Below are 27,476 nucleotides of genomic sequence, written 5' to 3' on the forward strand. Positions count from 1 at the left end.
GTTGATGCTGACACTGATTTAATTATACCCAGCATCCATTCTAGCACCAACAATCTATCCAATTTTAAAAAACTAATTTGTCACTTATCAGGTGGACAGGTAAAGTCAGTTACGTAGTAGGAATGCATAATTGCATAAGGAGAGAGTTTTTGTGTTTTAAATGGATGATTCTTTGGGTTGCATTTTTCACTATATTCTTTGCTATCTGGCTCCATTACTTGGATGTACATGGTATTGTGATGGATAAAATGGCCTTGATACTGATCCCCCCGCACCCCCCCAACCACGACGGGCGGGAGGAGATTGGGGAGTTAAACACTAAAAAACACGATTCCAACCTGACGCGTACGCGCCTGCCACCATTTTTACATCGGTAGGCAGCTTGCCTTTTGAGTGCCCTATCTTGGAGAGGCATATTTAAATCCGGCTTCCACGGTGCAATTGGGAGCCTGATTTAAATGTAACTGCTGCCAGCTGGTTTCCCAGGAAACCCTGCAGTAAAAGGGTGGCGGAAGCTGCCGGCTCCAGAAGGTAAGTGCTTTTTATGGTACTCCTTGTAGGCCAGGAGGAGCAGGAATGTTCTTCCCCACCTGCCTCTCCTCTCCTACCAATTGCCCCTCTGTAGCCCCTGCCGTGATCGATGACCTCTCTCTTCCAACCCAATCCCTAATACCAGCCTGCCTTGCTATCTGACTGCTTGGGAATATGATAATGGTGTCCTGCTGTCAAATTTGGCAGGTCCTCATGTTCCTGGACCCTTCAGCTGCTTCCGACCTCACCACTCCCTCCCTGTAAATATCGGCCAATGCCTCACCATCATATCTATCACTCTTTTTTTTTACTTTAAGAAACTGATTCCTTATTTAAAATGTAATTAATAATAAATAAATAAAAGCCTGATGAGTACAATAAATATACTTAAATATAGTCCAAATAGCAGTAAAGGATGAGATGGGCTAGTGTACCTGTTAAAATACTAGTTTTTGTTAAAAATGGTATTTATTTCTGTGGCTTTCATTTTGGGACAAAAAATATAATATCCGCTCCAGTCTTTTCAATCACCATGCAATCCGTCACTGTCTTTCTGAAAGACTTTCTGTTTTCAATTGTCTGACCTTAGCAATTATTAGGATTATGTGCGAACCCTCTTCAGCAATTACCAGTAGCTCCAGAATCGATCTTGAATCTGTCGTGCTGTTACTATGAACTTCTTCTCTGATTCTGCTCACGTTGTGTCTATTAGGAAACATGCACAGGAGGTAATCAAAAACAAACTGGACAGACAGAAAACAAACTGATGTTAGAAATGAAAGAGACAAAGAATAAATACAGCTAGATAGGAATTAATAGCAAAAGAAAAGGAAGAAATGAGAGAAACAAAATGGAACATGTTGTGGAACAAAGGACGTGATGTGCTAAAGTTTGAAAAGTGTAAAAATTCTTCTCTTGTGTCCAGTCTAGTATGTTAAAGAGCTACAACTGGTGCTGTAGCGCACATCTTAAAGCTGCCAGAATCTTTCTTTATTTGATATCTCTGGGAGTTTCTAATGATGATTCAGCTTGTTTTTGTGTGGTCATTCTTGTGTGTTAGAAGTATGAAGAAGGAGGAAGGAGGTTGATATTGGGTAAATTAAATGCAGGATATAAATAGCTGAAATAAATTTGTGTTATGAATGGTAAGATAGAATTTAGCATGAGCTACAATGAATTGGAAAATACAATTATTTTCTTTCACTAAAGTAAGCTGTTTGTCATGCTCAATTTACTTGTGATTTTATCGTGCATGACTAAATTAGTTGGGGGAAGCACAAACATCTGTTTGACATATGACCCGTTAAAAAAGGAGAGGGATTGAAATTGTAGCAACACTTTACCAATGATGGGGAATTATCAGTCAATAGGAAAATTGAGCATGTGGATTACATTTATTAATCCTTTCAGATCCCAATAAAGGTTTATTATACTCTCATAAAATTTGTGAAAAACATTTAAGTTTTAGAAAACACATTTTAAAATTAACGGCCCATATTTGGAGGTTGGAGGTTGGCAGTGAACGAACAGCGATCGCCGTTAATTGCGCTTACAGCTGCCCACAGACTTTTTGTGGTCTTTTGAGCGGCAACTTGCGGTCAACGGGAGTCTGTTATAGCGCGGTGCCCTCTACAAGGGATCTGGGACCTGAGTGAACAGGGCGAGCAGCATCGTGTCTCTTCAGCCAATCAGATTGAAGAATCCTTACTGAGGCCCGCAGAGTATAAAGCAGGAAGTGTAAGTTAAAAATATTTAATTCAATGTAAAATCATATACAGAAAGCAAACTAAAGAGAGGGAAAGAAAGATGGGATTTTCAAAGAGAGATAAGACACAGAAAAAGTTTTTTAAAATATTTAATTTTTAAAAAAGCTATCCAACAATAATTAAAATCAGAAAGAATAAGACTCCACACTTGTAAAAGTAAATATTCAGGGCCAGATTGTTTGGCAGTAACTAAGACTTATTACGCTATTAAAAATGTACTTGCACTTGAATGGACAACCATTTTCGAGCATGTTTCTAGGGTATCTCGTTGGTAAGTACTGCAACATCACACCTTTCATGTATTTGAATGGTGAATCTCCCGGCGAGGTACTAGTGTAGTGAAGCTTGTGAAGGAGCAGGACAAATCAAACAGCAACTTCCTGATTTCCACGTTTAACTGCGCATGTGTGGACGCCGGATGTTGCTATCCAATTTACTCCTTAACAACGGTAAGCGCTAATAGCCTCACCATTATTCCCACTGCAAAATCAAGGCCATCATATTACCAGAACCAAAGTTCGAACTAAATAATGATGAAATCAAATGGAAGCTTTGTCTACTTGAGATGGTCAAGAGCTGGCAAATGATAAAAGGTTAAATAATTCTATGTTGGATTACAAATGTGTTCATATTTACTGTAAGCACAATGTTTCAAATACAAATATATTAATATTAGCTGTTGATTAGATTAAACAACAGATCATACTGTGTTTATTATTGTGAAGTGAATCTAGGCACTTTGTGGGTCTCTTGAAAATTAATTATTTGGGATTGCTCTCCATCTCTAATAACTCTGTTTTGAGGGATGACTGTGAATGGTTCTCAGCTAATTTATTGAGGCAGTCTCATTCAGTTCAATGCAAGTCCATTTACATTTTAAGGTGAAGATAATACCAGGTGGAATTTTGAGGAGGGTTGGCAATAAGCCTCAATGTACGAATCAGCAAAGTGAAATTTCCATTCTTTGGGCAGGTATGCTGATGGGTATATTTCAGATCGCGTCCTAAACATTTTAAACACTAAACATCTGTAAGACAAAGGTCCTCCACCAGCCTGTCTTCGCCGCACAGCACTGCCCCCCCGCCCCCCCAGTCATCAAGATCCACAGCGCAGCCCTGGACAACGTGGACCACTTCCCATATCTCGGAAGCTTCCTAACAACATTGACGACGAGATCCAACATCGCCTCCAGTGTGCCAATGCAGCCTTCGGCCGCCTGAGAAAGTGTTTTTGAAGAGCAGGCCCTCAAAACTGCCACCAAGCTCATGGTCTACAGGGCTGTAGTAATACCTGCCCTCCAGTATGGCTCAGACATGGACCATGTACAATAGACAGTTCAAGTCACTGGAGACATACCACCAACGATGTCTCTGCAAGATCCTACAAATCCCCTGGAAGGACATGCGCACCAACATTAGCGTCCTCGTCCATGCCAACATCCCCAGCATTGAAGCACTGACCACACTTGATCAGCTCCGCTGGGCAGGTCACATAGTTCACATGCCAGACACGAGACTCCCAAAGCAAGCGCTCTACTCGGAACTCCGTCACGGCAAACAAGCCAAACGTGGGCAGCGGAAACGTTACAAGGACAACCTCAAAGGCTCCCTGAAAGTCCAGCATCCCCACTGACACCTGGAAGTCCCTGGCCAAAGATTGCCCTAAGTGGAGGAAGTGAATCCGGGAAAGAACGTGTGGCAAACCAGTTCCATACACCCCTTCCCTCAACGACTATCTGTCCCACCTGTGATAGTCTGTGGCTCTCGTATTGGACTGTTCAGCCACCAAAGAACACACTTCAGGAGTGGAAGCATGTCTTCCTCGATTCCGAGGGACTGCCTATGATTGAGATCGCATTATCCAACTTATTCCATGAAGGTTGGCTCTATTGCTGTGGAGGAATTACATATTGTATCTGTGTTTCAACATACTATTTTTAAAATGTAATTTTTACTTCCCAAGATGAGAGATGTAAGTGTTGGGAATTAAATTACTTCTCCTTTTACTACCTTACAGTTTGCTGTAAGGATAGAGGGCAGGAAATAGAAACCTTCCAACATTGCAGCAAGGGTTGATCACCTGAGGTGTGAGTTGAAGCATATTGCTCTAGTAGTTGATGTGCTACATCGACCCCAGAATACTTGATACTGACGCTGGGTGCAGAGCAGAAAAATGTCATTCCTGCCAGTGACATCCATCAATTTGATAAGTAGATAAGCACATCAAAAGGAAATGGATTATATAAATTCCTAACTATAAACTATGAAAAATACTGTGTACTTTATTTCAGAATCGTTACTTTTTCAGTATTGTGAAATATCATTTTTTTTTCTCTTACTGACAGTTTTGGATTTTTTTTTTTAGTTGCTAAGTTTGCTCAGGAGCGAATTGCACCACTGGTCCGTAAAATGGATGAACAGTCTCACATGGATGAATCTGTCATTGCAGGATTGTTTGAACAAGGGGTTAGTAATATTTTGTTTTGGGAATTCTGTTCTTCTTTACCTTATGCTATGTAATTACAAAATCATGGAGATTAACTCTGCATCAACTGATCATATTTAGAAATCTTTTCAATGTCATAAAGTTACGACTAGGTGGAGCAGTAAATTAGAAGACTCCCCTTTCGCCTCTGGGATATTGGCTTTAGTCCAGCTCCAACAGAAGAGATGCACATATCTACTCTGAAAGTTGGGAACTTAAGTATGGAGCAGGCAAAGCCTATTTCTCCAGACGGACAATTTACAATTTTCCCTATTGTGGATTTTGCCCAAATTATTTAGTTTGCTGCGAGAGGGGCTTAACCACAAGTAAAAATTACCAGAAAAAAATGGTGAGATTCTCTGACCATCAAACAAAACTCCTTCAAATCAATCTATTGTAATAATACACAGTTCTTGACTGTCCTGGTGCGGGGGCTGGGGGCACGTGGTCCGGACTCCGTGACAAATGGATGATTAGGGCTCACTCGGCCTCGCAACCAATTTGGTCAGGGAGCAATGGCACGAGGTTGGGTTTGCACCAATGAGGAGGTGGCAGTGGATGCGGCAGGGCCACCCTGGGCATTGCTGCAGAGCCATAGAAACATAGAAACACAGAAATTTGATGCAGGCGCACGCCATTCGGCCCCTCGAGCCTGCACCGCCATTCAATAAGATCATGGCTGATCATTCACCCTCAGTACCCCTTTCCTGCTTTCTCTCCATACCCCTTGATCCCTTTGGCCGTAAGGGCCATATCTAACTCCCTCTTGAATATATCTAACGAACTGGCCTCAACAACTTTTTGCGGTAGAGAATTCCACAGGTTAACCACTCTCTGAGTGAAGAAGTTTCTCCTCATCACGATCCTAAATGGCTTACCCCTTATCCTTAGACTGTGACCCCTAGTTCTGGAATTCCCCTGCAACGCGAACATTCTTCCTGACTCTAACCTGACCAATCCCGTCAGAATTTTATATGTTTCTATGAGATCCCCTCTCATTCTTCTAAACTCCAGTGGATACAAGCCCAGTTGATTCAGTTTCTCCTCATATATCAGTCCTATCATTCCGGGAATCAATCTAGGGAACCTTCGCTATACTCAATAGCAAGAACATCCTTCCTCAGATTAGGAGACCAAAACTGAACACAATATTCCAGGTGTGGCCTCACCAAGACTCTGTACAACTGCAGTAAGACCTCCCTGCTCCTATACTCAAATCCTCTAGCTATGAAGGCCAACATGCCATTTGCGTTCTTCACCACCTGCTGTACCTGCATGCCAAACTTTAATGACTGATGTACCATGACACCCAGGTCCTGTTGCACCTCCCCTTTTCCTAATCTGTCACCATTCAGATACTCTTCCTGTTTTTGCCCCCAAAGTGGATAACCTCACATTTATCCACATTATACTGCATCTGCCATGCATTTGCCCACTCACCTAACCTGTCCAAGTCACCCTGCAGCCTCTTGCCATCCTCCTCACAGCTCACACCGCCACCCAGCTTCGTGTCATCTGCAAACTTAGAGATATTACTTTCAATTCCTTCATCTAAATCATTGATGTATATTGTATATAGCTGGGATCCCAGCACTGAACCCTGCTGAACCCCACTGGTGACTGCCTGCCATTCTGAAAAGGATCCATTTATTCCGACACTCTACTTCCTGTCTGTCAACCAGTTCTCTATCCACGTCAATACATTACCCCCAATACCATGTGCTTTAATTTTGCACACTAATCTCTTGTGTGGGACCTTGTCAAAAGCCTTTTGGAAGTCCAAATACACCACATCCACTGGTTCTCCCTTGTCCACTCTCTACTAGTTACATCCTCAAAAAATTCTAGACGATTTGTCTAGCATGATTTCCCTTTCATAAATCCATGCTGACTTGGAACGATCCTGTCAAATGCGCTTTCCAAATGCACTGCTATTTCATCTTTAATAATTGATTCCAACATTTTGCCCACCACCGATGTCAGGCTAACTGGTCTATAATTCCCTGTTTTCTCTCTCCCTCCTTTTTAAAAAAAGTGGTGTTACATTAGCAACCCTCCAGTCCATAGGAACTGATCCAGAGTCAATAGAATGTTGGAAAGTGATCACCAATGCATCCACTATTTCTAGGGCCACTTCCTTAGGCTGCATCCCAGAGTACTTATCAGGCCCTGGGGATTTATCGGCCTTCAATCCCATCAATTTCCCTAACACAATTTCCTGACTAATAAGGATTTCCTTCAGTTCCTCCTTTTCGCTAGATCCTCGAACCCTTAGTATTTCCGGAAGGTTATTTGTGTCTTCCTTAGTGAAGACAGATCCAAAGTATTTGTTCAATTGGTCTGCCATTTCTTTGTTCCCCATTTATAAATTCACTTGATTCTGACCGCAAAGGACCTACGTTGGTCTTCACTAATCTTTTTCTCTTCACATATCTATAGAAGCTTTTGCAGTCAGTTTTTATGTTCCCTGCAAGCTTCCTCTCGTACTCTATTTTCCCCCTCCTAATTAGACCCTTTGTCCTCCTCCTGCTGAATTCTAAATTTCTCCCAGTCCTCGGGTTTGCTGCTTTTTCTGACCAATTTATATGCCTCTTCCTTGGATTTAACACTATCCCTAATTTCCCTTGTTAGCCACGGTTGAACCACCTTCCCCGTTTTATTTTTACTCCAGACAGGGATGTACAATTGTTGAAGTTCATCCATGTAATCTATAAATGTCTGCCATTGCCTATCCACTGTCAACCCTTTAAGTATCATTTGCCAGTCTATCCTAGCCAATTCACGTCTCATACCATCGAAGTTACCTTTCCTTAAGTTCAGGACCCTAGTCTCTGAATTAACACTGTCACTCTCCATCTTAATAAAGAACTCTACCATATTATGGTCACTCTTCCCCACGGGGCCTCGCACAACAAGATTGCTAATTAGTCCTCTCTCATTACACAACAGCCGGGAGGAGCAGATGGTGAGAGCAGCGGCTGGGGGACGCGGGGGGTAGGAAGGTGGGAAGTGGGGGAGGGAGCGAGCGAGCGAGGGGAGGGAGGACATCAGCATTGATTATATAGACCAAGATGATGATGACAGTCTTAACAAGTACTGTTGCAATAAAGATACTAATCTGACCGCAAATGTTTTACAGGTCTCTACTAGTCTAATATGACTTGCATTATTTCGTCCTTCTCGAACGGTCTTCAGTTTTTGACACAGTTGACCACTCCATCCTTCTCCAATGCCTCTCTACCATCATCCAACTGAGTGGGACTGCACTTGCCTGCTTCCATTCTTATCTATCTAATCGTAGACAGAGAATCACCTGCAATGGCTTCTCTGCCCGCTCCCGCATCATTACCTCTGGTGTCCCCCAAGGATCTATCCTTGGCCCCCTCCTATTTCTCATCTACATACAGCCCCTTGGCGACATCATCCGCAAACACAGCGTTAGTTTCCACATGTACGCTGACGACATCCAGCCCGACCTCATAGAATCATAGAATGGTTACAGCACGGAAGAAGGCCATTCGTCCCATCGAGCCTGTGCTGGCTCTCTGCAAGAGCATCTCAGCTAGTCCCCTTTCCCCCTAGCCCTGCAAATTTTTTTCTTTCAGGTTCTTATCCAATTTCTTTTTGAAAGCTGTGATTGAGTCTGCCTCCACCACCTTTCAGACAGTGCATTCCAGATCCTAACCGCTCGTTGCATAAAAAGTTTTTCCTCATGCCGGCTTTGGTTATTTTGCCAGTCACCTTAAATCTGTGTCCTCTGGTTCTCGCTATGTACATACGTACGTTGAGGCCGAATACAGGACCATCATCATTTCCACGCTTTTGTACTCTACACCTCTAATCATGAAACCCAGGATTCCGTAAGCTTTTTTGCTGCTTTACTGCCCTGCCACCTTCAGTGATTTGTGCACATATACCCCTGTTTATGCATCCCTTTTAGGATTATACCTTGTACAACCACATCCAAGTCATTAATATATATCAAGAAAAGCAGTCGTCCTAGTACCAACCCCTGGGAACACCACTGTATACCTTCCTCCAGTCCAAAAAACAACCGTTCACCACTGCTCTGTATCCTGTCACTTAGCCAATTTCGTATCCATGCTGCCACTGTCCCTTTTATTCCACCACTTTTCTCGAACCCTCCACGATCTCTAAATTGTCAGACTGCTTGTCCGACATCCAGTTCTGGATGAGCAGATATTTTCCCCAATTAAATATTGGGAAGACCAAAGCCATTGTTTTCAGTTCCCGCCACGAACTCTCTTCCTTAGCCACTGACCCCATCCCTCTCCTCAATATCTGTCTCACACTATTTGCAACCTTGGTGTCATATTTGACCCTGAAATGCGCTTCTGATCACATCTGCAGCATAACTAAGACCACCTATTTCTACCTCCGTAACATCGCCCGTTTCCACCATTGCCTCAGCTCATCCGCTGCTGAAATCCCCAGCCACGCCTTTGTTATCTCTAGACTTGACTATTCCAACACACTCCTGGCTGGCCTCCCACAGTCAACCATACGTAAACTTGAAGTCATCCAAAACTCAGCTGCCCGCATACTAACTCGCACCAAGTCCCGTTCACCCATCACCCCTGTGCGTGCTGACCTACATTAACTCCCAGTTAAGCAACACCTTGATTCCAAAATTCTCATCCTTGTTTTTAAAATCCCTCCATGGCCTCACCCCTCTCTACCTCTGTAATCTCCTCCAGCCCCACAACCCCCGAGATAGCTGCGCAGCTAAATCTGCCCTCTCGAGATCCCTGATTGTAATCACTCCATCATTGTTGGCTGTGCATTCTGTTGCTTAGGCCCTAAGCTTTGGAATTCCCTACCTAAAACTTCTCAACCTCTCTACCTCCGCCTCGCTACAAGATGCTCCTTAAAACCTACCTCTTTGACTCCTTATGTGGCGTGGAGTAAATTTTTTTTTGTTTTATAATACTTCTGTAAAGCGCCTTGGGATGTTTTGCTACCTTAAAGGTGTTCTATAAATACAAGTTGTTGTTGAAACCTGACCAGTCAGGATCCTAAGTGAAATGAGTAAACGCCCACTCCAGTTCCCTCTGGAAATCAATCCATAGCACAATATCAATTGTGCAATTCTGTTCCAAGACCAATACCAATTCTGTACTAATTGTGCAGTTTTGTTCCAAGAAGTCATGATGGAGAGGAACTGGATATGATGCACTGGCTACAGTGTTTATCTTGAGATTGGTTTGAGGCATATTGCTATAGTGCTATTGGGAGCTCGACACAACATCAAATATGTCTTGTATATGACAAGAAATTCTTGATTCTGTCTAGCTGAACTAGGGTAAAATGTTTCATATGCTCAACATTTTAGTGGAAGAAAATGCACTAAAACTGCCTAGTTGTCCTGTGAATGTTAGTGATGTGAAATGTAAGCCCTCTTCTTTAGCATCATTTGCAATTTTAATAATCTGTACATTTGCTGTTTTGTATGAGTTTGTGCAGCTTTTTTGTGCTAAGTATTACCAAGTAGAATTGGGTAATTTTGATAGTTACAGAAAATAAATATATTGCATGGAGCAGCAGCTTGATGCTTTAATGTGCACTTCCTGTAACTGGTTACAAATGGTATTGGCAGAGACTTGAAAACAAAGTGTCCTCTCTTTCTTCTGAGGGATGGTTTCAAGGAAGCAAAATCAGGGAGAGATAGCTAATGGCCAAAAACATTTAACATATAATATAATTAGATCTAAAACACTTTATTTTTGTGCAAGGATGTTAATGCTAATTGGTATGATTTGGCCACAAACAACCTACAAGCGATGTTGATTTCTGGATTCTTTTACCTCAATCTGGTTCAGCAAAATTACTGAAACGAATACCGTTTGTGCTTTAAACAAAGCAAGCTTTTATTTAAAAAGCAAATCCCGATCCGGGACCTTATCAGACAGAAGGAATGCAACTCTGATAGAACGCACCCACTTCCTACGGACAAAGTGACGTTACATTGTAAAGGGACGACGGTTATACATTTTCGGCAAAAGATAACAAGATAGGGCTAGAGTGACATCCTAGTTCAGCCTATCTCTTTGGATCCCTCTTTCCCTTTGTCCACTCATAAGCTGACCTAAGTATGGTCTGATTTTAAACAAAGACCTTCTGTTAATGTTTCAGGTTAATAACATGATTTAATAAGACCTTGAGGTTTTTCTGCAAGCTGTGGGTTTTGTTTCAATATGTGTTAGTGTTGTAACATTTCGCAGTCTCGAGTCTGAGATGTCATGGCTATTCTTCCATGAATTCTTTGTTAGCTTATACTGTCCCTATACAATTCCCACGTTCTCAACTTCAATGTCTCTATACATTTTTAAACATTCACATTGACATGAATGCAGATGACTGGTAAGTTCTCAAGAGATTGAGGTCAAATCTAGAGCAACTTGCTAAACTTAGTAATGTTAATGATCTGTAACATTTCTGAACTAGGCATGTATTGGCTTGGATTTTTCAAGTATTAAGGGGAACAGATCGGGTAGATAGAGAGAAACTATTTCCACTGATTGGGGATTCTAGGACAAGGGGGCGTAGTCTAAAAATTAGAACCAGACCTTTTCAGGAGTGAAATTAGGAAATACTTCTACACACAAAGGATGATAGAAGTTTGGAACACTCTTCCACAAATGGCAATTGATAATTGTTAATTTTAAATTGGAGATTGATAGCTTTTTGTACAAGGAGCTAAATGGTCTACTCCTGTTCCTATGGTCTGGGTGAAGGAATGGCACTCTCGCTGTTCACCTCGCTGACAGCTGCGCACAGCTTTTGCAGGCTTTAGATTGCAGACTTGCCCTAATCCAGAGTCTGATCCAGCGTGTTGCCTCCTACAAGGACTCTGTGGGGTCTGTGAGCAGGACAGGAAACAGCAAGGCTCTTCAATAAATCAATTGAAGGATCCTCACTGAGACATGCAGGCCTAGAAATTGGATAAGGCCCAAAAACGTACGCAGATATCGCAATGCACGATTAGCCCATGCCCGTTGAGTTTGATGCAGGCAGAACTCAATCTTTGTGCTGTCTGCTAATTAAAATGATTGCAGCGTAAAGGAAGCGCTAAACATGCTGATCAGTGATTTAGCACTTCAGCAGAGGGCTCCAAGTTCGTGCAAGGCTTGTACCACTTAAAGCTGGCCTACATTTCTTAAATCAGCCTGCACCTCTTAAAGGGGAGGTGCATTCTGGCTGCAGCAGGTACTGGAAGTAGCTGGGAAACAGACAGAGGAGCAAGAAAACTTGAGTGGCGCAACATGGCAGAGAGAGAGCGCTCCCAGATTTTCAGACGCAGCACAGGAGGCCCTGGTGTGGGAGGTGAACCGAAGTAGAGCGGTTCCCTCAGGCAAACTAAGAGAAGGCATTGGGATCAGATAGCCGTACGGTTAACGTGAGCAGTGTAGCCCCGAGGACCTGGATGCAGTGCCGCAATAAGTTTAATGGCCTCGCACAAGTGGTCACAGTCAGTATTCCTCTTCAAATGCCCTTATCCACAAACTGCAGCACTAGCCTCACACACTGCTCAATTCACCACATCCCCATCATTCACCTACTAACAATCTCTATCAATCAGACTCTCACACTTAACACTGCTGCAAGCCTCAGACCCATGTCTCGCACCTTGCACACACTGCCAGCTATTCAGCCATGACTACCACATAGGCCAAACAGTGAACCACATTCACTGATACACTTCCCTCTCCTTTGCAGGACAAGGTGGCGCATAACAGGAGGCAGCTGCAGCTAATTGCAGGGGGACATGCGTGCCTCCATATCCTAACCCTGCTCGAGGAGACGGTACTCTCCATAATTGAAGTGGCTGTGACTGACGCCGTTGCCAGCAATGGTGCTGAAAGCATTGAAGATGACAGTTTGCTCATCCTCCTCCTCGCATCCCACTTCCACCTCATCCCACAATCTCTTCTGACTTACAAGCTACAGATGGTATAAGCATGCACCTATTGCTTTCCCGCCACCACCCTTCTGCCACAACCCTACCTTTTTGTCTTCTCATTTCAGAGACCCAAGTAATCCAACCTGGCCAGCCAGTGGTGAAAGAGAAGAGTGCGAGAGTCTCGCACCTTACTTTTCCTCTGTCACTGACCATCACAACATCCGCTTGGCCACAATGTAAAAATAAAAGCCACAACAAACTAAACATTCCAAACCAAATTTATGAATGGAATCATGTATATTGCATTAAACATAAACTAATCACCCTTGTGCATTCCCTAGTGCCTGATTTCCGTGTGCCTTTGCCTGTCCCAGTGCTCCTACGCAGTGCTATCCCAATAGCTGTCGCATGGCTGGCGGAAGGCCGCTGACTTTCAGTGGAGGAGACTGCAGATGGCCTTGGAGGACGGCCTCGAGCAGCTCTGGGCCTAGAAGGCCTGGCTGCGGACTGCACCATCTTGGCATGGGCAGCAGCAGTCTCGGTTGGCTGGCTGACGGGCAACAGCAAGGGCACTGGCGGAGTGGGAGGACGAATACTGTCATCCTGAGACAACAGCAGGTTCATCTCCAGGAAGTCACTGCCTCTCCCACAGGGCAGCGCCTCAGCAAGCCTAGTAAATCTATTGGAGGACAGATTGCTGGATTGCTGTGACACTCTGCAAGTCCCTTTGAATACTGTAATCCACAGCCATGATGGCAGCAGTCTGACCTTGCATGACAGCAGTCTGAGCTTCCACTGCAGCAGTCAGAGATTGGGTGGCTGCTGCTTGTGCTGCAATGGAAGTTGTGACATCAGCCATTGGATGCTGTATCATGTTTGGGTCCACAAGTGTGCGCACGGAGTTGGCCACCACTTCCATGCTGGAAAGGATGATCTCCAAGCTCTGCGCAAATCCCTGTGCCAAGTTGATGCTGGACTCCTCCATGCTCCTTCACATTGAATGCAGGCTTTCTGGCAGGTTTTCAAATGCACCAAGCATTTTGTTGTGCATACCCATCAGCGTTCTTCTGTAGGCTTCCCCATCGAATCCTCATCTGTATGGTCTGCAGCGGAACCCGTGTGCAACACTATTCTTTTCCCCCTGCCTTAGCTACAGTGCACTCGTACCCAGTGTCTCGCCACATGCCGATCCCGCCTCTAATCTAACCTCAAAGCTAAGCGCAGTGTCAGTATCTGAGCTGGTGGCTGCGAGTATGAAATCAAGTGACGGTGCTGTGTCGTCGTCTTCACTCACTTTTTGGTGTTCCTCCACTGCCTGGCCAGGTTGCTCCTCTTGAGTATCTGAAAGGAAAAAGGCACAAGGGTAAGGTTGTGGTGAGAGGAGGGGAGCAGAAAGTAAGAGATGCATTCTTCTGCCATCTGCAGCTTGTAAACCAGAAGAGATTGTGTGATGTGAGCCGGAGGATTTATGTATGAGGATACTGTCATCTTTGATGGTTTCAGCCCCGCCACTGGCCATGGCCTCAGCAGTGACCATTCCAATTACAGCCAGCACAGTATTCTCCAAGGGGGTTAGGGCATGCAGGCGCATCCCACTCCGGTTAGCTCTTGCCATCTCCAGTTGTGCACCACCTTGTCCTGCAAGAGAGAGGGAAGTGTGTCAGTGAGTGTCGTGCAATCTGTTTGGGTGATGTGGCTGTCATGGTTGAATAGCTGGCAGTGTGTGCAAGCTGTGAGATGTTGGTGTGAGGCTTGCTACAGTGCTAAGTGTGTGAGGGTGAGGTGAAGCATCTGAATGTTATGAGTCCTGATTGATAGAGATTGTTGGTTGGTGAGTGATGGGGGTGTGGTGATAGAGCAGTGGCCGAGGCTAGTGGTGCAGTTGGTAGGATATGGCATTTGAAGATGCAATCACTCACCTTGATGTTCCATGTGAGGTCATTAAACTTCTTCCTGCACTGCATCTGGGTCTTCGGGGCTTGATTCCTGGCTTTTACCTCCAGGGCTATCTGCTCCCACTGCCTTTTGACTGTGTGTCTGTAGGGCCTCCTGCCTCTCTGAAGATTCAGGACCTCTCCCCTCCTGTCCACCTCCTCCACCAAGACGTTCAGTGCAGCTTCCGAAAACCTTGGAGCTCTCTCTCTGCCACATTGTGCCATTCCTCACTGTTGCCCAGGACAGATTGAGCAGGTAGCATGAAGTTGACATGCTGCCTGCATTTCAATCAATGGGCGTGTGTTAATCATGTATCACAATCCCCGCACCTGTTTTCGGGAGCTACCTAATTTAGCTTCCAGAGTGTGCACTTCCTTACGTATCACACTTACCTTTTGTAAATGCTTTCCTATAACACTAGTTTGGTCATAGAAGGGCATAGACATTTATCACAATTACATTTATGTATTCATCTTTCCTGTGATTTGAGTTCCTAACCTTCATGTTCAATATAGATGGCACTATTCACTACAGTGCTGTTTGGCTGCTTTCTCCCACTACCCCCTCACCACTTCCCCCCTCCCCCCCCCCCGCCCCCATGTCCTGACTCTTATTTTTACTTTCTGAACAAGCACTAGCTTGAAAGATTACAAGTGGTCATTAAGCAATGCCTGCCATTTCTCACGTTGCTTCAATAGCTACTATGCTGCGTTTTAATAGTTTTATTTATCTTCATCTGTTAATGTTGCACTCTTGAGTGTAAAATGTCCACCACATCCCCAGTTGGCATTTGGCTTCCCATCCCTTTTAGATATTTTCACATGCTCCATACCTGCTGTGCTGTTTTATAGTACTTTTATTTATCATCAACTGTTTTAATTGCTGTGAAACTCCCAAATAAATTATTAAATAGTTTCCACTCACACATACATAAATAAAAAGCTCGCTCTATGCTCATGTTCCCCAGCCACAAGGATCCTTGATGTAATTACATTAAATATAATAAAATATATTTCCTGCCATCCTCTTTCCCACATTTATTTATGTGAACTTGTTTAATGGCAGTCTCTTTCTGCACCATTATTTATTTCATATCATTCCCTTAATCACTTTTTTTTCTAACGTTTCCAATCTTTCATGGTAACACCATTGGAGATATATATATATTATTTATATTTGAGTTCTGTATGTTCCTCACTTGTGATTCTCTCTTTTTAATTTCTAGTTGATGGGAATTGAGATTGAGGAACAGTATGGTGGACCAGAATCGACCTTCTTTTCCTCTATCCTTGTCATAGAAGAGTTGGCCAAAGTGGACCCATCAGTAGCAGTCCTATGCGACATACAGAACACTCTGATCAACACATTATTGAGGAAATGTGGGACAGAAGAACAAAAAAGAAAGTATCTACCTCGACTTGCCAAAGACATGGTGAGCTGCAAATGGAAGTTTCAGAATCTCAAATAACGCATTTCTTTATTTACAGAATTAACCGAGCACTAAAATGCTAACTTGTCGATATTAAAATCCCAATATGAGTGAATAGTTTTCAATTATCTAAAATGTTTATTTTTTGGGTTGTAATAAATCATCATCATAGGCATCCCTCGGAATTGAGGATGACTTGCTTCCACACTAGAAATGAGTTCTCAGGTGACTGAAGAGTCCAATGCGGGACCTACAGTCTCTATCACAGGTGTAGCAAAAAGTGGTTGAAGGAACAGGTCAGTGGGGTGTCGAGGTTGCCACATGCTCCTTCCGCTGTCGACGCTTGGCTTCAGCTTGCTCTCGGCGAAGAGACTCTGTGTTCGTGTCTTCCTGGATGCTTTTCCTCCCCTTTGGGCGGTCTTGGGCCAGGAATTCCCAAGTGTCGGTGGGGATGTTACATTTTTTTCAAGGAGGCTTTGAAGGTGTCCTTGAAGCGTTTCCTCTGCCCACCTGGGGTTTGCTTGCTGTGTCGGAACTCCGGGTAGAGTGCTTGTTTTGGGAGTCTCGTGTCAGGCATGCAGGCGATGTGGCCCGTCCAGCGGAGCTGATTGTGCATGGTCAGTGCTTCAATGCTGGGGATATTGGCCTAAGCGAGGACACTGACGTTGGTGCGCCTATCCTGCCAATGGATTTGCAGGATCTTGCGGAGGCAGCGTTTTGAGGTACCTGCTGTACATAGTCCATGTCTCTGAGTCATATAGGAGGGTGGGTATCACCACTGCTCTGTAGACCATGAACTTGGTGCCGGGTTGGAGGTCTAGGTCTTCAAACACTTCCTCAGGCGACTGAAGGTGATGTTGGACCTAGTCATCGATGTCTGCCCTTGTTGACAGCAGGATCCTGAGGTATGGAAAATGGTCCACGTTGTCCAAGGCCTCGTCATGGATTTTGAAAAACAGGGTAATGCTGTGTGGTGGGGGCAGGTTGATAGAGGACCTTTGTCTTAGGGATATTTAGTGTAAGGCCCATGCACTCATACGCTTTGGCGAAGGTGTTGACGATGGCTTGGAGTTCGGCCACCGAGTGTGCGCAGACGCAAGTGTCGTCTGCGTACTGTAGTTCGATGACGGAGGATGGGACGACCTTGGATCTGGCCTAGAGGCAGTGGAGGTTGAACAGATTCCTGTTTGTCCTGTAATTTAGTTGCATTCCAGCGGGGAGCTTGTCGAGGGTAAGATGGAGCATTATAGCAAGGAAGATGGTTGTGTCTAAGTGATGCAGTCTAAGATGTCACAAAGAAATTAGAAATAAATTGGTAATTATACACATTCTGATCTTTTTCTCTGTCTAGTTAACTTTTTTACTATACATTTCTCATCAGGAAGGCTGAATGGCCAAAAGATATAGGGGGCGAAATCGGCCCGCGCCTGGTTTTGGGCACATAATTTGAAGTAAAAGAAAATTTAGCATTCGGCGGAGCAAAAAAAATCTGTGGAGCAGCAACGGGGCAGTCGTGTGGCGTGAGTTTCAACTCCGCACTGAGCACATCACAACGTCCCTACCTTTCTTTTAAAGGGGAGAGCCGCTGCAAACTCTGCAGCCGCTTTAGTGGTGCCCACTGGGCCACCAGGGAGGGTGTCGGCCAGGCCAATGGGCAGGTACGCAAGAGGCGCCCAGCTGCACTGGCGGCTGTCAGTGTCGAGCTGACACACAAAAGATGGCCGCAGTGGTGCTACCACCTCCCCTTTAAAGGCGGCCTGGGTGCCCCAGCCACCACTGCTTGTCTCCGCACGAAGCTGTCTGCGCAAATGGTTCGGCGTGGGGCGATAACTGGTGCGCTTGCCGATGACACAATCGCTGCTAGTTGCTGTGCGCGGCGCAAAGCACTTTTCATGCACCGAGCCCCCGGGGACAATTCCAGGCGGGTGGGGCGCTGCCGCTGCCGCGCCTGGGCGAAAACCCATTAGTGCCATCCGGATGTGCTAACTGATCTTACTCACGGGCAATTTCGGCTCCATTGTCTTTTTGTTTTCAGCAAGAATCCAAGAAATACGCATGTTGTTATTTAGAGCTAGCTTGCTGAGATGTGCAGCAGTTATACTGATGCGCGGCCCCCGGCCTGCGAGCACCATCGGAGCAGGCTGGGGAGCAGAAGGAGCAGCGTGAAAAGGGACGTCATCAAGGTCACACTGCGATATGTGTGCACACGAGGACTGTGCAGCAGAGTTGGTCTCCAGTCGTCTTGGTTAACCCTTGCTACTGGACCAAGACCTAGCTCTGCCCAGCCTGTGTGGTGGCTGGTTGCAACGGTCACCACACGTTCAAAAAAATCCAAGCACAGGCAACTTCCACCCTTCAAGATTTAGTTCTGACCTGGCATTTTAGATGCTTCATTGAAACACCTGTGAGCTTTTTGACGTGGAAGCAAGTCATCCTCGATTCGAGGGACTGCCAATGATGATGATACTGCATATTTGGCATTGATACAGCGTGATCTTTCGCATCATAGCAATGCTAAATGTGCGGTGTAACACTGATTTTATGAAAAATTAGTGAAATGACCTGAATGCTAAACACAATTAGCATTGCTTGTTCATTGTGGAAACAGCTTTCTAAACTGAAACTTAACACTTAAAAAGTACTTTCTAATGCTAGAAAATAGCTGATTATTCCAACAGTAGTTTTTCAAAATTAGATGCTTCATTGTTGTCAAAGGTTGGTGAGCAGAGCTCGATACGTGCATTTATTTGCACACTCTGCTCAGTTGCATAATTATAGTTGTCCTTATGCCCAATTATTAGAACCATTACAACATTCTAGCACTTTGTAGTGTAATTGGAGCAGCAGTTTCCCCTTACAATGTGTATTTCTTTAAATAGTCAAGAATCTGTGCCTTCAACAAGAGATAGCGAAAAGAAAACTTGCATGCAAGCTAAACTGTGTTAGATAAAGTAATATTATCTTTTTAACCTTCCCCACCTCCTTAGTGATCACTGTCTCAAATTCAGAATTGTATGTTTAATTTGACAGATTTCCAGCATTGGTTGCCTGCAAGATACTAAAATGACTGATTACCCATGATTCTTCACACTTTCTATTTTTTCTAGGAAGTGCAACAGTTTTTGGGTCTTGCCTAAGATATTCTCTTGGTTACAGCAATGTTGGTCACTTCCTTAGGGGTCTGAGGGCTAGAATTTCAACAAGCTTGCAACCGTTTTTCCACCTGGCCGAAGTGGAATTTGTTAATTTTTTTGTTAACTAAACAAGTTGCACAACATTTTGCGCCTGGGCGGAAATTTTGGCATTGGTTTTACGCCGGCGCTAAAACTAATCGCCCGCCCGATTTTAAAAAATAAATAAATAAAGCGTTTTGATGACGTCAATCGGCGTGCAATGCTGCATTATCATCCCCGGGCAGAAAATTTAGCGATATCGCCCGTTTTATTGTCCGCCTGGAAAAAACAGTCGGACCCAGGGTGCACCCGGTGCCATCTTGAAAGCGGAGCAGAAGTTAGTGAATAAAAGAATTTGGAGAAGGAAGGCTGCGTTTTACACAGTGAAGTTTTATGTTAGTTCATAGTTTGTTTTAAAGGATATTTAAGGACATTTTTTTTTAAATGGGGGGCCGTACTATGTCAGCAATTATTCCTGGCTGCTTTTTCTATGCAGTGTTGAGCTGGAAGAAGGCTTATTGATGAGCATTTTGAGTGTAATCGAAGACCTTGCAGACGTATGGGGAGGAGGCTTTACCCCCACCCACGAATTTACAGGGAACAGCGCTCATACCTGTAGCTCTCTGAGGCACAGTGCATTAGAAAGCTGCACTTCCGAAAAGAGGTGGTCACACAGATATGCCAGCTCATAAAGGCAGACCTACAGCTTACCAGCAGCAACAGGACTGCACTGCCCGTCGAGGTGAAGGTGACTGCAGTACTTGCCTTCTATGCCTCCTGCTCCTTTCAGGCATCAGCAGGGGACATATGTTCCCTCTCGCAGTACGCTACACATCGCTGCATTAACCAGCTGAGTACTGCACTGCACGCACACAGGATGGACTTCATAAAGTTCCGAATGACCAAGGAGGCACAGAATGAGAGGCCGAATTGCTGGCTTCCCCAAGGTTCAGGGTGCTATTGACGACACACATCGCCCTGCTCAATCCAGAGGTTTACCGAAACCGAAAGGGATTCCACTCCATGAACTTACAGATCGTCTGCGACCATACTCAGCACATCAGTAAATGCCCAATATCTAGGGAGCATCCATGATGCTTTCATCTTGCGTGAAAGCAGTGTTTCATCTGTTTGAGCGTCAGCCACCAGGCCAGAGCTGAATGCGCAGGGACAATGGTTACGGCCTCGCCACCTGGCTCATGACCCCCGTCCGGAATCCTGAGATAGAAGCCGAGCATCGCTATAATGACAGCCATATAGCCACACGAAACATTGTCAAAAAGACAATTGTAGTGCTCAAGCAGCACTTCCGATGCCTGGACCACTCCGGAGGCTGCCTGCAATACTCCCCTCAGCAGGTCTCTGAGTTCATTGTGGTGTGCTGCATGCTACACAACTTAGCCATCATGAGTGAACAGGATTTGCCACTGAGGACTGAAGGATAACCTCAGGAGAGAGGGGAGGAGGATGAAAAGTCTGGCGAGGAACCCATGCCGCCACCACCACCACTACAGGGGAGGCCTCGTGGAGCTTTCGGCCACTGCATCAGCAGCTCATAATTCAGTGCTTTGCTTGAAGAGTGAACGACACGTTTGACTGTTGCCTGGCCACTCTATCCCACCATGTTGACTATTCCCCCTCTTATTCTGCAAATGAGACACTACACAAGAATGGTTAAGATGAACAAAAGAATGTATTAAACATACAGTAACTTGAATAAGATTGATTAAACATTGTAACTTGAATAACATTTATTAAACATTTCAAAACTGGAATAACATTTATTAAACATTATTGTGAATTGGGAAACTTTAAAAACTTTTATAAAATAGCAACAGCAACAAAACAACCCTTGCTCCAAATGTATTTTACCTCCGGCCCCTCCTCCCTTGCGTCATGACCCTATCCAAGGTGGCACTAACAGTTCGTGCAGCCAGAGTCCTGCTGTATTGGGGGGAGAGACAATGGAAAGGCCATGTGTGGATTACCTGGAGAAGCTCGGGGTATGGAAGGCCCGGCTTCTAAGTGGCAAGCCTCTTGCTCGGCCTCACCACTCGGATGATGTCGGTCTGGGTGTGACATTGGGGACTGTAGTCAAAGATGGAGACCATTGATTGCCTCAGTGGTTTCGTGGCTCACACCGACAATCTGCGGCCCGACCTCCATCATGTTCGCGGTTATTGCTGCAGTGCTTGTGGATATCCTACCCAAGACCTTTAGAAGCTGTTGGGTGAGCTGGACGCTCTCCCTGGACAGTCCCACCATGTCCAGGTGTGCGTCTGCCTGTCTGTCAGCAGACTGGCTTTGCCGACTCGCCCTCTGGAAAGACGGCATACGGGATTCAGCCCTAGTAGTGCCTTGCTGCAAGCCACTTGTACCCGGGACCTCGGATGGCTCAAAGCCTGAGAATGTTTATTCCTCGGACGAGCTGCTGGCCGGAGAAAAAAAGAGGTGGCGAGTGCACCGGCCCCCAACCCCCCCCTCCCCCCCCGGAATAGGTTGATCGGTATGCTTCTCGTCCTCGTCCTTGCCTTTGTCTTCCCCCCTCCACCCCCATGTGACTGGCTGAGGTGGAGGTTTCCATTGGAGGATGTGGCGCATGCGACTCCTCATCTGGAAATAGAAAACAACAGACGTGTGGTTAGCAGCAGGGGAGTGGGCAGGGTGACATGAGTAAGGTCACATAGCACAGGCTCATTTGAAGGACCGTCGCTACTCCATTATATGTAATCCACAGACACTACATGACATTGCCCCAACCCAGCCCGGGGATTTTGCAGTTCTCGCCCTCACTTTCAAACAGGACTCAGCACCCCCAAGGACAGTTACCCTCCTTGAAGCACCGATCAGACTGGCCAATTGCTCTTCCAGGTCTGTCAAAGGCATGGTTCTCGGTGGACCTCTGCCTGTCCATCGCTGCTCCTGGCAGTTGTGGGACATCTTTCCCTGTAAAGATGCCAATGGGAATGGCTACCAGAGGGCCCATCTGCTCTTGTGGCACACACACACAGCCATCAAAGCACTTATACCCTACTGTGCGCATTTAATACTGTTTAATGACCCTGGAAGTTGCACGTGGTTCATGAGGAAGACATCGAAGTGCAGAAACATCTTTTAAGATCTCAGAAAGCAGTCTTAATAATGTGTAATGATCATTCATGACAAATAAGGTGCAACACCAAGCCTACCTATACCAACATGTGTCAGATTTATAATTTATGTAATGAAGGAGTGCCTCAAAATAAAAATATTATTTACTCTGATGATCCTACTGTGGTCATTGAACCTCTTGCAGCACTGGGTGTGGGTCCTTCTGATATCAATACAAGACACCTCAGCGATGCTGGTCCAAATATGCCGAAAAACTGCTGGGAGGGGTTTACTTGCACTCCATCTATTTAAATTCCCCCCCCCATCTCCTCGCCACAGGAATGACGAGTACCTCGTTGGTTGGCCTCATTACTAAACTTCCTCGCTCTCTGCCTGCTTCCATCTCCTTCCATCGTAACTGCAATCTTAAATTGGCTGATTCAGCCCTGGGTGTACGGCGCATGCGCAGGCACTCTGACAGCTGACCAGAAGCGCGGAAGACGGAAAAAAAAAGGGGGGGGAAACGGGGGGGGAGAAAACATTTGCGCATGCACATAAGGTATTTTTTTCCAATCGCAAATTTCGGCTTTGGTGCACAAATTCTGTGGTGTATGTAGCACACAAATCACTGACTCCACACGGTCTGGTGTAAATCTAACTGCTGTGACCTTCGCCCTTTATTGTTCAGCTCCAGAGTGCCTCTCCGGTGTGGTGGTCAGCCTTATATAGCACCTGTTGCAGGTACTACCAGGGTTTCCCACCACAGCGCCCTCTGTGGTGTGGCATAGTGCTTACATTACATTTAAGGTACTGGGACGATACACACATCATTACATAACATCACCTTCCCCCCCCCCACCAGGACGCAGGACAACGATACACACATCATTGCATAACATCACACTTGTCCAACGGAAGGCAGGTGGGCATAGACAGTGCATTAGTATGGTACATATTATCTGGTACATTGACTGGTAAAGGATCCTTGATTTCCTTGTTAGCCGTTATCATTAATTGTACTTCATCCATTATTTTACACAAATACAGTGGCCATTCAGCATTAAAAAAGTAATTCTTATTATAAATTCACTATCTCACATTACCATAGCTCATTTTAGACTCGCTCTGCCTTACAGAAGTCCTTTGTGGGGACCACCTCTTGGTAAGGCCCTTTTAAGACTCCCGGGTGCATTTCCTTTTTAAGGCGCCATCTTTGATGCAGGAGGATTCCACGAGGCTGCTCCTTGGGCACCGCCATCGTTGATGCTCTGCTGCTCCGACACGATGCCGCCGCCATCTTCTTCTCCGGATGCCCTCCGCCGTCGCAGCCTCCGCTGCCCTCCGCCGTCTCAGCCTCCGCTCCCCTCCGCTGCCACCTGACTTGCAGCCTCTCCTGCGGCCGTCGTGGCCTCTCCAGCGGCCGCACTTTCCGCGGCCTCCGTAGCCGCCGACCTCCAGCTGCTGCCGCTGCCCGACGCTAACAGCTCCTTGGCGGGGCTCTTCCGAACCGTCGGCCATCCTGGATTCCTCGCACCCCGCCAGCTCACTCCCCCCTCCACTAGGCCCCTCTGTGCAGGGTTGCTTGCCTGTGGGGACTGGGGCTGCAGGATCTCTGTGTGAGGTCCGGGCCTGGGGCTTGCCTGTGGGGGCTGGGACTGCAGGACTTTGGTGCGAGGTCCGGGCCTGGGACTTGCCTGTGGGGGGGGATTGAGGCTGCAGCTCCAGCTCAGTCGGCGCTGCTCTCTGGGGATCCGGGGCACGGCAGCACCCCGGGGAGCAGCAGCCTGTGGACTGATGAAGTCTTCCCAGCTCCCACGGACCGTCCCCATCCACCTCCGGCCGAGGAGTGTCAGCCCATCGCCTGCAACGACCCACAGAGGTAAAGCGTGCGTCTCATCCCTTTGGGATACCTGCACCATCGCTCTGCCAAGAACAGGTATCAGTTCCCTGGTGTCGGTACGCAGCTTCACCGTGACCGGGACCAGCTTGGGTCGTGCAGCTGGGTTAATCCACAGTTTATCAAAAGTTCTCCGACTCATCAACGACGGACCCGAGCCCGTGTCCACTTCCATACTCAGGGACTCTGTTGATTTTTACTTCCCTTATCACTGGGGGCAAATCGTCGGTACACGTGTGCAATCCAAACACCTAATCATCTTCTATCTGCTCCTCGCTGAACAGTAGATCATCCCCCATCTCCTCAGCCACATGGTGAGTCTGATTTCTTTTACACATACGCTGAAGATGGCCTGTCAGGTGGCAGGTATTGCATGTGTACTCCGCAAACCTGCACCGGTGAGCCCCATGGCTTCCTCCACAACGCCAGCATGGTGCTGCTTGATTGGCCCCCCTCAGCGGACTCTGAGTTCCAGGATCCCGAGGTCCGTGCTCTCTGCTCCGGGCAGAGCCACATTCTTCAGTTTTGTCCGTGGTGGGCGCTATCTTGTGGACAGTGCCTGCCGGGTTCGAGACTGTGTGGATTATTTGCTTGGTGCTGCAAGTCGAGGTCATATATGCCCAGCTGATGGTGATGGCCTTTGTCAGAGTGACTGTGGGTTCCGTGGCCAGCAGCTTGTGAAGGAGGCCCTCGTGGCCAATCCCCATGACGAAAACGTCCCGCAAAGCCTCGTCTAGGTGTGCGCCAAAATCACACGGCGCCGCGAGTATCCTGAGGTCCGCAGCATATTTGGTGATATCCTGGCCCTGGGTCTGCAGTGATGGTAAAATTTGTATCTGGCCGTGAGGATGCTCTCCTTCGGTTTCAACTGGTCACGAATGAGTTCAGTCAGCTCCACGTATGACTTGTCCCTGGCGCTCCCAGGTCCCAGCAAATCCCTGACGAGACAGTAAACCTCATCTCCACAACTGGAGAGCAATATCGCCTTACGCTTATCTCTCATTGCGTATGTGTTCTCCGTCAGGTCGTTTGCTGTGAAGTAGTACTCGAGCCTTTCCGTAAAGGCCTCCCAATCATTGCCCACGGTAAAATCCTTTAGCGAGCCCAGAGTAGCCATGGTTGCATGGAGTTCGTCCGCTTCCTCGTTGCCAATGTGGTGTATGTAGTACACAAATCACTGACTCCACACGGTCTGGTGTAAATCTAACTGCTGTGACCTTCGTCCTTTGTTGTTCAGCTCCAGAGTGCCTCTTGGGTGTGGTGGTCAGCCTTATATAGCACCTGTTGCAGGTACTACCAGGGTTTCCCACCACAGCGCCTTCTGTGGTGTGGCATAGTGCTTACATTACATTTAAGGTACTGGGACGATACACACATCATTACATAACAAATTCAGTTGTGCAACGCCGGATTTATCGATCTTCACTGTTTGGTGAATTTTGAGAGGTCTGGCGGTAACGAGATTTTTTTTTGGCGAAATCGCTAAAAGCCAAAATTCTAGCCCTGAGCTTCTTATGTTTTATGAGTATACCTGTACTGCTCAATAGCCAACTATACAATCGTGTCACCCAATAATCTGGCCCCCTTGTGATCTAAACTGAATATCGTGGGGTAGAGTTGCCGCTAGGTTACGCTGGCATTTCCAGCGCAAAAGATTGGAACTTCAAGCGCAAATTACATTTAGTGCAAATGGAGTTTCTGCAATCTTTTGTGCTGGAAGCTGGGCCCGCCCACAATACTGGCCATGCCCCCAAATCAAATCAATCACCATGGTGAGTTTCTGCAGGCCTTCAAGGAGTATCTTAAAATTATGGTTTTTATTTAGGCTCGAGCATTAATGGGCACCTTTTTATAAAAAATTTTAAATATTTAATTTACAAAGAAACTAACTACACCTATGAAACTAGGAAATGGCTTTGTATCATTTTTAAAAATCATTTTCAGTTATTTAAAATCTGGTTACTCACAGGTGATGGTCTCGACATTCCTATTAAAAATGCTTATTTTTTTGTGATAAACCCATTTACAGCTATAGTAGTAATAAAACAACTGCACCAGGTTACCACTTAAATATATCAAGGAATATTTTTTATTGCAAAACATAATTATGTTCTAAAACACTGTCCTGTTGCAGTGGTTAATGGACTATTTTAAGTTTGTGATTAGGCAAATGATTTTGAACAGAAATTTGAACCATAAAATCAGTTTGGAAAACTAGCACAATTTGCACCCGGATCACTGGGCCCAAAGTGGAAGCTCTATCCCAGTGTCTTTCATGTGCTCCTGCATACGTCTCTCCACTCTTGAAAGATGAACGGAAAAGCCACAGCATAAGATGAAGCCAGAATGAAACATTAAGCTTTATTTTTAATTAAGTTTTATTTCTCTGTCAGCATCAGAAAGTGAATGTACAAAGCAACAGTTATGAACACTCAGTAAACTCTATTATATCTCATCTTAATAATGAATATGATCTATTTCCCCATGTCAGTGGGTTATCTTGTTTGGCTTAAGTATCAGTCGTGTCTCATTGGTAGCACTCTTGCCTTAGAGTCAGAAGGTTGTGGGTTCATGACCCACTCCAGAGACTAGAACACAAAATCTAGGCTGATACTTCAGTGTAGTACTGAGGGAGTGCTGCACTGTTTGAGGTGCTGTCTTTCGGATGAAACATTAAACCGAGGCCCATCTGCCCCCTCGGGTGGATGTAAAACATTCCCTGGCACTATTTCGAAGAAGAGCAGGAGAGTTCTCTCTGGTGTCCTGGTCAATATTTATCCCTTAACAAACATTACTAAAGTATATTGGGCCTGAAATCCCGCAGGCGCTCGCCTGAAAATAAGAAAAAAGATCCGCACCTACCGTTTGCTCCTGCGTCCTCCAGCGATTCTGGTCGGAGGCCCCCTCTTCCTGCGCATCGGAGCGCGTTCACGTCTTGGAGATGTGGAGAGAGAAGCTGGAGTCAAGTGGCACTGGACAGCCAATGAAGGTACGGTATTCGCATTCATAATAATGGGAACTGTTAAGTATGGACGAACTCCACAAGACTGAGTCCTGTGAGCTAAAGCTTAGTCTCTTTAATACAACTCCAGAGTGCCTAAGCAGTATGGCAGACAATCTTTTATACTCCCTTGCACGAGGTGTGCAGGTGACCTTTGGGCCTCCAATAGTTGCACCCTCTGGTGGCAAGTCTTACACATACAATGTTTACATACATAACATCACTCCTTCCCACACCCTCACCCCCCGC

At 45.8% G+C, this 27,476-nt stretch overlaps 1 protein-coding gene across 1 annotated transcript in view; it reads left to right on the forward strand.

Moving 5' to 3' along the window:
- Nucleotides 1-27,476, forward strand: part of acadsb (acyl-CoA dehydrogenase short/branched chain) — an 85,008-nt gene that overhangs the window by 27,376 nt on the left and 30,156 nt on the right. The window contains exons 3-4 of the mRNA XM_070876713.1: nucleotides 4,662-4,762; nucleotides 15,863-16,069. Coding sequence (XP_070732814.1) covers nucleotides 4,662-4,762; nucleotides 15,863-16,069 — 308 coding nt within the window. The remainder of the gene's footprint in view (nucleotides 1-4,661; nucleotides 4,763-15,862; nucleotides 16,070-27,476) is intronic.

Source organism: Pristiophorus japonicus, chromosome 3 (genome assembly GCF_044704955.1).
Source record: "Pristiophorus japonicus isolate sPriJap1 chromosome 3, sPriJap1.hap1, whole genome shotgun sequence".
NCBI lineage: Eukaryota > Metazoa > Chordata > Chondrichthyes > Pristiophoridae > Pristiophorus > Pristiophorus japonicus.